This window comes from Lethenteron reissneri, chromosome 2 (assembly GCF_015708825.2).
Source record: "Lethenteron reissneri isolate LAM-NWPU_2019-01 chromosome 2, ASM1570882v1, whole genome shotgun sequence".
NCBI lineage: Eukaryota > Metazoa > Chordata > Hyperoartia > Petromyzontiformes > Petromyzontidae > Lethenteron > Lethenteron reissneri.
The window spans coordinates 4,614,633-4,629,665 of record NC_083780.1 but is presented as its reverse complement, the minus strand read 5'-3'; the positions used below and the strand labels follow the sequence as shown (position 1 = coordinate 4,629,665).

The 15,033-nt window shown below is 55.4% G+C and overlaps 1 protein-coding gene across 1 annotated transcript in view; it reads right to left on the bottom strand.

The window, feature by feature from the left end:
* Positions 1–15,033, bottom strand: part of LOC133341979 (ankyrin-3-like) — a 105,539-nt gene that overhangs the window by 72,349 nt on the left and 18,157 nt on the right. The window contains exons 3-8 of the mRNA XM_061550824.1: positions 3,875–3,976; positions 2,494–2,592; positions 1,398–1,496; positions 900–998; positions 238–459; positions 83–106 (exon numbers count right to left, since the gene is read on the bottom strand). Of these exons, the coding sequence (XP_061406808.1) occupies positions 83–106; positions 238–459; positions 900–998; positions 1,398–1,496; positions 2,494–2,592; positions 3,875–3,976 (645 nt within the window). The remainder of the gene's footprint in view (positions 1–82; positions 107–237; positions 460–899; positions 999–1,397; positions 1,497–2,493; positions 2,593–3,874; positions 3,977–15,033) is intronic.

The window sequence follows — 15,033 nt, the reverse complement described above, 5'->3', positions numbered from 1 at the left end:
GTCGCGTGCGACGGAGGTGGAATGGCTCGTATGTGCCAGTGGAAAGGGGCGTCCGTGTCGCTCCCACGAGCCGGGTGCTCACCTCCGTGGTGCGGTTCACCAGGGCCTGTGTCACGCACACGGCACAGAGAGAGACAGAGATGGGGATGATTGAGGAGGGAGAGACGCAGAGATGCGGTTCACTCGCGTTGACGCGCGTGGTGTGCGCGTGGCATGGCGCTTGTGCGGAGGGCACACCTTGGCGTGCTCGCTCTCCGGCTGCTGCTGCTGCGTGCTGCCACTGCTGCTGCCGTTGGTGCCGCTGTGCAGCAGCAGCGCGGCACTGCGAGTGTCGTCCTTGCGCGCGGCGATGTGCAGCGCGGGGAGGCGCACGCGGCCGCGCGCGTCGCCCTCCAGCAGCAGCTCCACCACACGCTCGTGGGCCTGCTGCAGCGCCACGGCCAGCGGCGTGAAGCCGTCCTGCACAGCGGCACACATGGTACGCATGGCACACGTGGTACGCATGGCACACGTGGCACACGTGGTACGCATGGCACACGCGGTACACGTGGCACACGCGGCACACGTGGTACGCATGACACACGTGGTACGCATGGCACACGTGGCACACGCGGCACATGGGAAGCACGGGACGCATAGTACACACGGCAAAATATACAAGGCCCGCACGGGCCACATAGTACACAAGGCCCCTACGGCCTGCACGGGAAACATAGTACACATGGCCCACACGGCCCACACAAGGCCCACACACGGCCCACACAGGAAACATAGTACACATGGATCTCACGGCCCGCCCGGGACACATGGGGCGCACGTATGTGTGCGTGTGCGTGCGGGCGCGCGCACGCGTGTCTGGGCACGTGTGCCCATGCGTGTGCATGTGTGTGTGTGTGCACCTCGGTGGCGATGGCCTGGTTGGCCCCGGTGCCCAGCAGGTGGGTGACGACGGCCACGTGGTTCTCCTGGGCGGCCATGTAGAGCGCCGTGAATCCATTCTGCACGAGATACAGACAGAGGTCCCCCGTGTAGCCCACAGAGGCTGCTGGGGCAAGCGCTGTTAGCCAGCGCTTATGAAAACCAGCACCACACCCGGCCTCCTTTGGCTCCCTAGTTGCGAAGTTTACACACCGCTCCACGTATTCATTTGAGACTGAGTCGACCTAGGGGAGGCCCAGTACCGGTTCACATAATTGTCACTGGTGTTGGCCGTGAGCGGGAATCGAACTCGGATCGCTGGATTCACAGTGCAGCGCGCGAACTGATGTACCACTGCTCCCCCTACAAACACCTGCATACGCATGTGAACATACACACACACACGGGCACGTGCACACACATGTGCACACACATGCACAAACCCACACACACACGTTCCCAAACACACATGTCATTACCTCTGACTGCGCATTGACGTCAGCTCCATGTTCGGTGAGCAGGGTCACGACCTCTGTCTGCCCAGCTAACGAGGCGATGTGCAGAGCCGTGTTCCCTTTCTGTGGAGAGATACGCACACACACGCGCACGGACACACACACACACGCACACACGCATGCGCACACGCACACACACGCACGCACACGGACACACGCACACACACACAAGACAAAGACAAAGATCTCCCGTATAGCCTTAACAGACTGTGGGGGCAAGTGCTGTTAGTGAGAACCTATAAAGGCCGGCACGGCACACGAGGGGGTGGGTGGCCAACACCACGCCCGGCCGCCTTTGTCTCCCTAGTGGCGATGTTTACACACCACACCAGGTACTCATTTGAGGCTGAGTCGACCTAGGGGAGGCCCAGGACCGGTTCAGATAATCGTCACTGGGTATTGACTGTGCGGGAATCGAACTCGGGTCGCCAGGTTCGTAGCGCAGCGCACTTACCGCTACACGACCGCTCCCCACACGCACACACACACGCACGCACCTACACACACACACGGACACACACACATGGACACACACACATGGACACACGCACACGCACGCACACACACACGCACGCACACACACACACGACTCGGTCTACCAGAGCGACTATTTTATCACAACGACCAAAGCCCAGGTGACCACAAAACACCGACCTCGCTCACCCAATCACTCGCTCACCCAAAAAAACTAGATCCCCCATATAGCTGTTAGTGAGCACCGATGAAGGCCGGCACGGCACATGAGGGGTGGGTGGCCAACACCATGAACGACCGCCTTTGTCTCCCCAGTGGCGACGTTTAAACCCCGCACCAGGTACTCATTTGAGGCTGATTCGAGCTCGGGGAGGCCCAGGACCCATTCAGATAACCGTCGCTGGTGTTGGCCGTGAGCGGCAATCGAATTCGGGTCACCGGGTTCGTAGCGCAGCGCACTCACCGCTATACTACCGCTCTGCGTACTCATTCGCACATCCACTCTCTCACTCAGCCACCCACTCACTCAGCCACCCACCCACTCACTCAGTTACCCACTCGCCCACCCACCCACCTACTCGCTCACCTTGGTTGTAGAATCAACTTCTGACCCGCGAGTCAGTAACTCCTTCACCAACGCGACGTGGCCCTCCTTGGCAGCCAAGTGCAGCGCGTTCAGCCCATTCTGAGGATCACACAAAGCGTCACAGCGCCACACACACAGCACATCACACACACAGCACATCACGCGCACAGCACATCACACACACAGCGCCACACACACACAGCACATCACACACACCACACACACAGCACATCACACACACAGCACCACACACATAGCGCCACACACACAGCACATCACACACACAGAGCCACACACGCACAGCGCCACACACACAAAACATGACACGCACAGCGCCACACACACAGCACATCACACGCACAGAGCCACACACACAGAGCCACACACACACAGCACATCACACGCACAGCGCCACACACACAGCGCCACACACACACAGCACATCACACGCACAGAGCCACACACACAGCTCCACACACACAGCACATCACACACAGCGCCACACACACAAAACATGACACGCACAGAGCCACACACACATAGCGCCACACACACAGCGCCTGCTCGTGGGAATGAGCGGCACGCGGCGAGGGTGACAGAGGCCACGCGAGGGCGACAAGGGATCGAGCCGCGTTGCGCACAAAACAACGCGACACGGCGACGGAGCATCACCCAACACGAGGCACGCAGCTGATCGTGTGTGAGTGGGCGAGTGAGTGAGTGAGCAGGTGATAGGGTGAATGGGCGAGTGAGTGTATTAGTCAGTGGGTGATTGGGTGAGTGTATGAGTAACCGAGCGAGTGGGTCAGTGAGTGATTGAGTAGGCGAGTGAGTGAGTTAGCAGGTGATAGATAGGGTGAATGGGCGAGTGAGTGTATTAGTCAGTGGGTGATTGGGTGAGTGTATGAGTAACCGAGCGAGTGGGTCAGTGAGTGATTGAGTAGGCGAGTGAGTGAGTTAGCAGGTGATAGATAGGGTGAATGGGCGAGTGAGTGTATTAGTCAGTGGGTGATTGGGTGAGTGTATGAGTAACCGAGCGAGTGGGTCAGTGAGCGATTGAGTAGGCGAGTGAGTGTGTGAGCAGGTGATAGGGTGAATGGGCGAGTGAGTGTATTTGTCAGTGGGTGATTGGGTGAGTGTATGAGTAACCGAGCGAGTGGGTCAGTGAGCGATTGAGTAGGCGAGTGAGTGAGTGAGCAGGTGATAGGGTGAATGGGCGAGTGAGTGTATTCGTCAGTGGGTGATTGGGTGCGTGTATGAGTAACCGAGCGAGTGGGTCAGTGAGTGATTGAGTAGGCGAGTGAGTGTGTGAGCAGGTGAATGAGTGGGTGAGTGATTAACTGAGCGAGTGCATGAGGGTGCAGGCGAGTGAGTCTCACACCTGGTTTGTTGTGTGGATGTCAGTCCCGGCTTTCAGGAGCTCCAGAACCTTCTCCAGGTTCCCAGCACGAGCCGCTCGCAGTAAACTCGTATTCACATCCACCTGTACAACCACATGACAACCTTAATTCTAGATTTGAAGCTTTCGTGACTGCAAAGATTCATATTCTTAGGTTTTTTTGGTAAAGTAACGTAGGTAAAATAAAAGTAAAATAAAAATAAAATAAAAATCACGACGTTTCGGAGGCAACTCAAGCTTCCGTCTTCAGGTGGAACCGTCACAGCACGATAGCTGTATCAAGTGAGAGAAATTCCAATAATAATATTATTTAATAATATTCAGGGCCTACCTTTGCTACTCCCACCCTCAACCAGTATATATACCACGACTGTTTTCTTGGAATTTCTCTCACTTGATGCAGCTATCGTGCTGTGACGGTTCCACCTGAAGACGGAAGCTTGTGTTACCTCCGAAACGTCGTGATTTTTATTTTATTTTTATTTTACTTTGATTAATTTTTATTTTTTGCCTACGTGACTTTACCAAAAACACCTAAGAATACACATGACTACCGTCACAATCCGGCACTGCATGCACACATGTGCACAGGCACACACCGCCACCTACACAACTGCACGCTCACTCTGGGGTCTAATCACAGTGCACAATCAAACAGAGTAACAGAGACACTGATCGTCGGTGAGACAGACCCCTTTTACACTGGTACATCAGAGCCAGTACGGGCCCACCACGGCATGGGTGGTTTTCCACTGGACCATTACCGAGCCAGAATCGAGACGTACGGCATTTTTTATCGATGCGTGAAATTACGACGTCAGGCTTGACACCATGGTTAACTTCCCTCATCCAGAGACAAGAGCGTAACGCGGAGCGGCGGCTCCATCATGCGCCTTCCTTAACATCTCCCCCTTTCCACGTGAACAATTAAAAGCCAAACAGTCAGGCGCCTCCACTGCAAAACCCTCCTCTCCTCGGGCTTGTCCCGTCCCCAAGTGGGCACCTCTGGCAGGCCGGCGCAAGCGGTCCGCGCGCACCGGGTCCGCATGGCCGTCCCTTCCGCGGCTTGAAAATCCACTTGGTCATGGCGCTCGAGGATTCCATTGGGCATGCACGAGGTGCACAGGCAATATGGCTGTCCGCTCGTGCGCGGCGCGGCTCTCCGCACGCACAGTGGGGCGGCCCAGTCTACCGGCGGCGGCCTGCTCCGTCTACACGCGACGGCTTCACGCGGAAAGGTTCCCCGATGCTCAACTCGGGCATGTCTCCGGCGGATGTATCGTGCACCTGCTTCGACAGCTTCTCCGTTACCCACACGGGGCTCACTGCCAAACATGCCTTCCGCCTTCTAGAGAGTGGGTGCTGTGATGGGCTGCTATCCGGTCCCTCTGTTGGCGTTTTCCTCCAATGCAAGATGGCTTTCCAGGAGTGTTTAACCTCGCCTTTAGCTTTCTTCCTCAGGTTCTTTGACATATCGACCGCGGGAAATCGCTGAAGTGCAAAATTGGAGCTCCGCTGCCGACGAGGACTCCGTACGATCGTGACATGGAAGCCGCAACAACTCGATTTCCTCAGAAGTTCCCAGGGGCGGTCGACAATCAGCAGGTAATCCTCGGCTTGTGTTGTTGAAGAAGTCCACGCCGACAATCTGCCAGGGCTGTGTCAGGATTCAAGTTGACATCAGGGGTTTCTTTCTGCTGCGCGTGCACTCATTGCATGCTGAAGAACTGCTAACAAAGGCTTTGATTTTGCCAGGAAGGGGAGTTGTGTGTCTGCTCCGTATCCGAGCTTCTCCTCCAATGTGGCCGTGAGTGTCTCCTGTCACAGTAGCTTTGTGGCGATGGCCGGTGTTCTCCCACAATGCACTCCAGGATCTCACCCTTTGTCTCTGGCCATCAGGTCAGAACAACGGACGTCACACGCCTCGTAGACCTCCATCTCTCGCAGTGCGCCGCACACGCCGGCGCAGCCTGTGATCGACCTGCTGCACGACCCTCACACTGCCTCCGGGACGTCCCGTCTGCTGCCGTCGCTCTGCCGAGCGTGCCGCTGATGTACATCTCCGGGCCGTGCAGGGCGACATCAAGGTCCGTAGCGTTGTGAAGTTATAACAGGGCATTCTGAAGTCATCTCCGGAGCATTCAAGAGGGGCGGGGGAGGGGCTTCTTGAAAACAACTGCAAGGAGGTGTGGGGTCCGTTTTTCCGCTGCGGTCGCTCCTCGGCCGTAGAACCGGTGTGGAAACGCGGCCCGGTGAACTGTCTGCTCAGGGCGTTCCGTTTCTACGTGGGCGTGCGGTTCTGTTTGGTTTTGGGTCGGCGCCCCAGACGCGAAGGCGACGGGGTGGACCTGCTGTATGGCGACGGGCTACGTAATGTTGTGGTACTTAACAAAACTAAAACTGTTAAAAGAAATATTTTACCAAGTAAGTACTACTGGGCTATACAGCTCTTTTTCAGAAGCGACCTGGCCACACGTAATGATAGCCAAACGAAGTGGTTTATCACGTGGAAATTTATAGCAGCCAAACACTCGAAACGCACGTTTCTAAATATGGAGGGAAAATAACAGAGGACCCGGAGAAAAATCCACGTGACCACGGGAAGAGTGAACATGCAAACTCCAAATATACAGCAGCAGGCGTCAGGGTCTGGATCGAACCCACGACCTCCTGCATACCAGGCGAGGTAGTTAACATCTCCTAGCCACCGTGATGATGATGAGAGAGAGACGCAGACTCCAAATACACAGCAGGCGTCAGGGTCGGGATCGAACCCACGACCTCCTGCATACCAGGAGAGGTAGTTAATATCTCTTAGCCACCGTGGTGATGATGATGAGAGAGAGACACATACTCCAAATATACAGCAGCAGGCGTCAAGGTTGGGATCGAACCTACGACCTCCTGCATACCAGGCGAGGTAGTTAACATCTCCTAGCCACCGTGATGATGATGAGAGAGAGACACAGACTCCAAATACACAGCAGGCGTCAGGGTCGGGATCGAACCCACGACCTCCTGCATACCAGGCGAGCTAGCTAACATCTCATGACCGTGGCATCCATTTGAACATTGGCATAGCTGTGGCCGGCTGCTTTATGCCCCGCAACGTTTTGGAAGCCAGTGCCAGGCTGCATCATTGTCCAGGAGCAGTCAAAGGCTCACACACACACACACCTCTGACAGGCAAGGCTTAAACTTGGCTCAGTAGTTAACAACCACGATGTATCGCTGCACCGATTTCACATCGGTGGGCTGTGGCATCTCTGAGATGGCTCCGAATTTGTCCCGGAGGTTGGCTTTCAAGCCTTTTGAGGACGGGAATGTGTCCATGGAAGCGGACCTCCCTTCACTTTGAATTGCAGCTCCTTCAGGCCAAGCTTCAGGTTCACCGAGCCTGCACCGGTCCCCGCGTGCCTGGAGGTCATTGCCGTGGTCACGCTCCGCTTCATCGTACATACGTGTGTACATACGTGTGTACATATGTTGAACTTCTCTCGCACCGTATGTCGTCAAACTGTACTAATCGGAGGCGAGTGGCAGGGACAACAAAAACTGAACGCGAAAAGCAGTTTCGGTCGTCCATATCCCCGAAGCCGAGCACGAGGACGTCACCTGCTGTTGGCTCAATTCTGTCGCGCCCAGCCGACAGCTCGTGCCACTTGCGCCAACGCACAGCCCTCGGATGCCCCACCGAGACTCCACACGGTAGACTAAGCCGCCTCTTACTACCCCCCCCCCTAGGGGGGTACCAGAAGGTGATCAACGCAGCCCCCCCCCCTTCAATCGAGTTGCGTCGCAGGAGCGCATCGCGTGTGTGACGAGCTCGACCCCCCCCCCCCATCTCCCGCTCTGGGCAATTTGCACAGGACGTCTACGGAGCGTTGCATCGACGACACAGCGAGATCGCTGCGAGGCACTCGGTTCCAGAACGTCTGGACTATGCAGCCTTCTTCACCAGCACCACCGTGTGTGTTCACCCCATCCGGTTGGCTCCGTCACCGATGCGATGTGGCCGGAGGAGCAAATATGGGGGGTGTGTGGCAGCATTATGCGATGCATAGGGGCCCAGATCGGCCACAAGGGGGGGGGGGGGGGGCGAATCAACCAGATAAACCAGTAAAAAATGTAGCGAAACGTTTAATATATATAAAAAAAGAGAACAATAATGTAGATATAGTTATAGCCCACATATTATTGTATACGGGGTTCAAAACATCCGTAGCTATTTCAGTAAAAGTGAGTCGGGAGAAAGGAGGTGGGGGCCCACCCCCGCCCCCCGGGGCCCACCCTACCACCCCGGGACCCACCCCCCCCCCCCGTTGAAAAAAGCAGTTGGACCCCTGGACGTGGTCATCTGCTTCACGCTCGTCCGGCTGTGCCTTCACCCCCTGGCCCGATGGCAAGTGGCATGCTGCGTGGGGGCGCATTGCGCTGGGTGGAATGCGTGGCTCGAGTTCAGAGTGGACTTCCCCTGGAACGGATCCGTATTGGCCCGTTAAACGCGCCGGATAACGTAGCGACGTAATGCGGCCACGGAACGCTGGTCTCACAAAACGCCCGAGTCTGCCTCGGGGGGCCAAGCAGGGCCAGGGGAATTATTTGCGTGCGACGTCAGTCGGTAAGCTGTGGGGACACGGTGTCAATGCGTCATCTACACGCGTCTCAACTCGTTCATTGCATCTCAGAGTCTCATACAGCCTAACACAGCCTCTCATAGCCTCTCACACAGCCTCACAAACCTCTCACAGCCTCTGACACAGTCTCTCACCGCTTCTCAGTCTGACACAGCCTCTCACACAGGCAGCCATCTCAGAGGCTCCCATCGAATGTGAGGAACAGCTGCAATAATAAGATGGAGCCGCCACGCACAGTCTTGTCTACGGTGTGCAGGGCTGCACTCCCACACCACTGTCACACCTCACCCCCCCACCCGCTCCAAGCTGAGCCCAAGCCTCACTCACTGGCTCGCCCCCCACAGCCGCTCGCACTGCGATGGATCAAGGCCACTGCTAATTTCACTGCGTGTGGCTGTGGTTATAATTGATGACACTTTCCCAATAGAACTCATGCGCACAATTTTTTTTTTGATACATGTAAAAAAAATAGTGACCGAGCACAGTCCGAAAGGGCACAAACGTCACGAGGGTACACGATGTGAGCCAGGGGTTTTGTTGCGAGAGCCAGCCTGGCGAGAAGAGACGGTGACGACGGGAGGAAAGAAATTCCCGAACAGAGCAGCGCGAGGGAAGAATCAGAATGAGAAGTGGTGACCTGCAGTGCGGCGAGTGGGTGGACATTTGAGTAGTTGGTGAACGAGTGGGTGCATGTATGCATGTCAAGCTTATTTCGCACCGTACATCGCCAACTGTGGTAAGCAGAGGTGCGGGGTAAGGACAAAAAACTAAACTCAATCAGCAGTTGTGAAGATATTCGTTTTCAATCTAGATTTAAAAGTGTACGGGTGGGTGAGTGTGTTGTGACCTTCAGTTTGATGAGTGGGTGAGTTCAGTATTTGAGTCTGTGAATGAGTGAGTGGGTGGGTGAGTGGGTGGGTGAGTGTGTTGAGGCCTGCAATGTGATGAGTGGGTGAGTTAAGTATTTGAGTCTGTGAATGGGTGAGTGGGTGGGTGAGTGTGTTGAGGCCTGTAGTGTGATGAGTGGGTGAGTTTAGTATTTGAGTCTGTGAATGGGTGAGTGTGTTGAGGCCTGTAGTGTGATGAGTGGGTGAGTTAAGTATTTGAGTCTGTGGGTGGGTGAGTGGGTGGGTGAGTTAAGTATTTGAGTCTGTGGATGGGTGAGTGGGTGGGTGAGTTAAGTATTGAGTCTGTGGGTGGGTGAGTGGGTGGCTGAGTGTGTTGAGGCCTGTAGTGTGGCGGTTGAACACGGCATGGATGAGAGATGACGCAGCCAGGGTCTGGTGGACCTTGGGTGGAGCTCTCAACACGGATGGAGGAATCAACGAGTGAAGTTCACGGGAACAGTGACCATGGGCAGTAGCGAGAGAGGAGCGATTTTCATATTGGTCGAGTGGCTATTCCACGTATCCAGGCCCTACGAGAACCGCCACGGCACGGGAGGCGCCGAGCAGGGTACATGTGCCCGCAGCAGCTGACTTCACCGCGCGACTCCCTGGGGTCATGCACCGTGAAGGCTCCAACGCATTCCCACCCATCCCAACTATCTTCGTGTCTCCCTCTCTCACACATTCACAGATCCACTCGCGCTTGCTCAACAACAACGGTCGCCATTCGCCGCAAAATTGTGGCGAATGGCGGCTTGATTTAAGATACCCGGATGCGGTTAGCGGACCCCCGCGCGAGATCGCGTTATATTTCTGATACCCGTGCCAGATCCCTGCACACGTGGTTAGCGGACTCGGTTCCGACTCAGCGGCGCAGAGTTGATGATGCGCATCACCTGGCAGGCAATGCGCATCATCTGGGGTGACACGGTGGCTAAGAGATGTTAACAACCTTGCCTGGTATAAAGGAGGTCGTGGGTTTGATCTTGATTCTGGACGCCTGTTGTATATTTAGAGTTTGCATGTTCACTTTCCGAATGGTCTCATGGATTTTTCTCCGGGTCCTCCGGTTTTTCTATCCACATTTTAGAATCAACACGTGTTCAGAGTATTTGGCTGCTACAAATTTCCACGCGATAAGCCACTTCGTTAAACGATGATCTGTGATTGCCAGGTCGCTTCTGAAAAAATAGCGATATAGCTCAATGGACCCTTACCTGGTAAAATAAAAATAGTTTTAGTTAGTTTAGTTTCGATACTCGAGTGGTGTGTGACCCCAAATGTTGTTGTCCTCCAATGTGTTTGCTGCTCTGTGTCTGCAATGTTAGGATTTATACGCCGCTGTAACTGATTTTTTTTCTGACCAAGCTGCCCCACGGTGTTATTCTTGTTAAACAGCTGACTGTCAAATGCTTCTTACCCGCGTCAACAAATACAACAAGTGACAGCGATGTTACCCCAGTGCTTGCGCTAGGCTAGGCGCACTTTTGAGGCCATCACGTGTGTCGAAGGCTCGCTGATAGGAGGCCACGGGACAGACCCAGGTGTTGTTGTGGGTTGACCGGCTGAGACGAATGGCAAATGCACCACCTGTGCTCCCCACTGTACCAACCTTCAATTCGCACGGTCGGCTACGTATGGCACAAAAGAAGTTCAACATACATACAACTCGCTGTGTTTTTTATCCATTCGATGCTCCGCTCATTGTTGTGAAAATCGCTCCTCAGCCCTCCGTTGTTGCTGGAGGGCGACTGCCTCCAACTGCCCAGTAGGGCCCTTCACGAGCCTCCTCCACAGAGGCCGATCATGACACCGCTGGTACTGGTCATCAGCAAGTCCACTCAGCTGCACATCCTTCTGAACCAAATCAGCCCACCTCTTCTATAGCCCGTGCCGTGCCCGTTATGTTCCCTCTATCCAGCCAAAAAGAAGTTGCTTTGGCATGCGGTGGCTGGGCATGCACACACCCTCACTAAGACACACACACACACTCTCGCACACTCGTTCTGATTTTCTCACACAAAGATCCCCCGTATATCCTCTAACAGACCTTCATAGGTGCTTGCTCAAGCATTCGCACAAACACATCACTACCCACCGCATTGCGACCCACCGCATCGCGACCCACCGCATCGCGACCTACGCATTGCGACCCACGCATCACGATCCACTGCAACGCGTTCTCACACAACGCGACCAACTGCATTATGACCCACACATCGCGACCCACTGCGAGCCGCCACATCGTGACCCATCTAATAATGAGCGATCGCATCACAACTCATCGCATTGAGACTCATTGCATCGTGACACATAATAACCTATCGCATCACCACCCAGCAAAATTGTGACAAATTGCAATCACATCCCATCACGACTCATCTCATCCCATTACAACCCACCACGACCCACCACGACCCATCACGACCCATCACATCCCATTACATCCCACCACGTCTCATCACAGCAATGGCGAGAAGCTTGTGTCGCTCACCACCGCTCACCAGCAACCCCTCACCTCGGTGTCTACATCCTCGCTCTTCCCTCCAGCGCATAGCGGAGCGTTTCCCATTCCTGAGCCTCCTCTCCTCCTCTTTCTCCTCCACCTCCCACGCCTCCTCTTCGCACTCGAGCCTTGCGACTCCCAGTAACGTCCCAGTTGGACTCGAGAGGGAGGCACCGAGAGAGAGAGTGTGTCCCTGCGACTGCCTCGGACAGAGTCCCTGCGACTGCCTCGGACAGAGTCCCTGGGACTGCCTGGGACAGGGGCTGCCTATGCCTGGAGGGACTGTGGCTGCCCGCGCCCGTGCGGTGTGGTGGGTGTGAGTGCCCAAGGCTCGTGGCCAGGCAAGGGCGTCTGTAACGTGATCCGCGCGCTATTTCTGGAGTCAGGATTTCATGCACGGTGGGAGGGAGGAGTCATGGTGGCAGACGCACTTTACTGTGCGTGCAGGGCACGCGCACACCACTCGTGCGCCCCAAGGTACACCCCAAGGTACACCCCACTCTACACCCCACCTCGCACACACCCGGTGCGCACACCTCACACGTACACCGTGCAACGCCTCACGCACACCCCACACGCACGCCACGCGACTCCCCAAACGCACACTCCACACGCACGCCACGCGACTCCCCAAACGCACACCCCACACCCACGCCGCGCTATACCCCACGCGCACACCGCACTGCACGCAGCAATACCATCGCGCACGCAGCTCATAAAGCCCACACAATGTAAGTGGCATTCGCCAAAACGACCCGACCTGTAACCAACTCAACTGGGGTCACACACACAGCAGCAGCAGCAGCATCGCTTCCTCGTGCGTACAACTGGGCAGGACCCTCCTGAAAAAGAGTCTTGAGACTCCACGAGGCTTTCGGGCTAAACGTGCGCAGGTGCACAGACCGATACCCAGCGCAGACCACTTCGCCAACATCGCCACCGCCATGGTCAGCTGTGGTCAGCTGTGGTCGTGATGCTGGCCCGAGACTTGGTGACACGGAGGAATCACCGACACGGAGAGCAACCGAGATGTTGCACACACGCACGTGCGCACAAAAGACAAAGTTCCCCATGTATAACCCACACAGACTGTTAGGGCAAGTGCTGCTAGTGATTAGCACCTATGAGGGCTAGCACGGCACACAAGAGAGTGCGGTGGCCAGCACCACGCAAAGGCCACTTTTATATCTCCTCAATGGCGATGTTTACGTATCGCAACCAGGTACTCATTTGAGGCCGAGTCGACCTAGGGTACGCCCATCAGTGGTTCAGATAATCGTCACTGGTGTTGGCCACGAGCGGGAATCGAACTCGAGTTTGCCGGGGTCCGTAGCGCGGCACAAGAGCTACCGCTCCCCGATGCACACAGGTGCACACCCACAAACGCACCCACGCGCACGTGCCAGGCTAGGTGCACTTGAAGGCCGTCAGGTCAAGTCAGCAACGCCTGCTGGCAGGCCACGGTACAGACCCAGGTGTCATGGGTTAACAGACTGAGATGACCGGCATAAGCACTGGCTCTCTACTCCCCACGGTGAACACAGCGGGACGTACGCGACGTCGCTAAATGTCCGCGGGCCAGAACAGACACCGGTGCCAGCTCAACGTGGGAAGGCTTTCGTCATGCCGGAGTAATCCTGGATGATTGGATAACCCACTCACCTCACATGGGCATCACATCATTCGCTGTTATTCAAAGTCAAGAGTGAGCGTGGAGGCATTTGTACTCATCTCCCGTCTGCGGCCCCGAGCCTGTGGTGGAAATTCAACATTCCTATGACAGGGGCGGGTCTATCCGTAGGAAAATCGCTGCTGGTGCAAGTCACCCCCCCCCCCCCGCTTGAATCCTTCCGATTTGCGAGCCGCTCGCTGCGAGCCACTGCTACTGGAGACGCGGGCGCCCCGCATGGGAGGAGGCCCTGGCCATGTTGATGCCACATTCACACTGTGGGTGTGCACACACGTACAAAGACAAAGATCCCCCGTGTAGCCCTAACAGGCGGTTTTGGGCAAGTGCTATTAGCGGGTAGCACCGACAAATGCCGGCACGGCACAAGAGGCGGGGGGGGGGGGAGCAGCACCATGCCCGCGCACACACAGATACACACAGATACACACAGATACACGCAGATACATGCAAATATACATACACACATATGCACAACACGTGCATAGGACATACAAACTAAACTATAAACTAAACACATTTTTTCTTCCAGGAAGGGTCCTTCTGAGCTGTACAGCTATTTTTCAGAAGCCACCTGGCCACAAATAAATGTGACGGGAAAAACGGGAGGACCTGGAGAAAAATCCACGCGACCACGGGTTGAGAGACACACAAACTTCAAATATACAGCAGGCGTCAGGGTCGGAATCGAACCCACAACCTCCTCCATACCCAGGCGAGTGAGTTCACATCTCGAAACCGTGGCACAACCACAGCTCCCACACACACGGAGCTCACACACACCCACATAGCTCACGCATAGCTTGTGCATACCACGCATAGCGCGCGGCACAAGCAGATGCGAGCGTCAGAAATAGCTGCTCCACAGAGTCTCTAATAATACAGACGTGCACACACACACACAGATACATACACACAGATACACACATACATAGAGAGATACACACACACAGAGATACACAAACACACAGAGATACACACACACACAGATACATACACAGACAGATACACACACACATAGATACACACACACACAGATACACACACACACAAATAGATACACACACACAGAGATAGATACACACACAGAGATATACAAACACAGAGATATACACACACACAGAGATACACAAAGAACAAAGAACCCCCGTATAGCCTTTAACAGACTGTTGGGGCAAGTGCTGTTAGCGAGCACCTATGAAGGCCGGAACGGTACACGAGTGGGTGGGTGGCCAGCACCACGCCCGATCGCCTTTGTCTCCCTAGTGGCAATGTTTACACACCGCACCAGGCACTCATTTGAGGCTGAGTCGACCTAGGGGAGGCCCGGGACCGGTTCAGATAATCGTCACTGGTGTTGGCCGTGAGCGGGAATCGAACTCGTGTTGCCGGGTTCATAGCGCAGCGCGCTAACCGCTAGGATA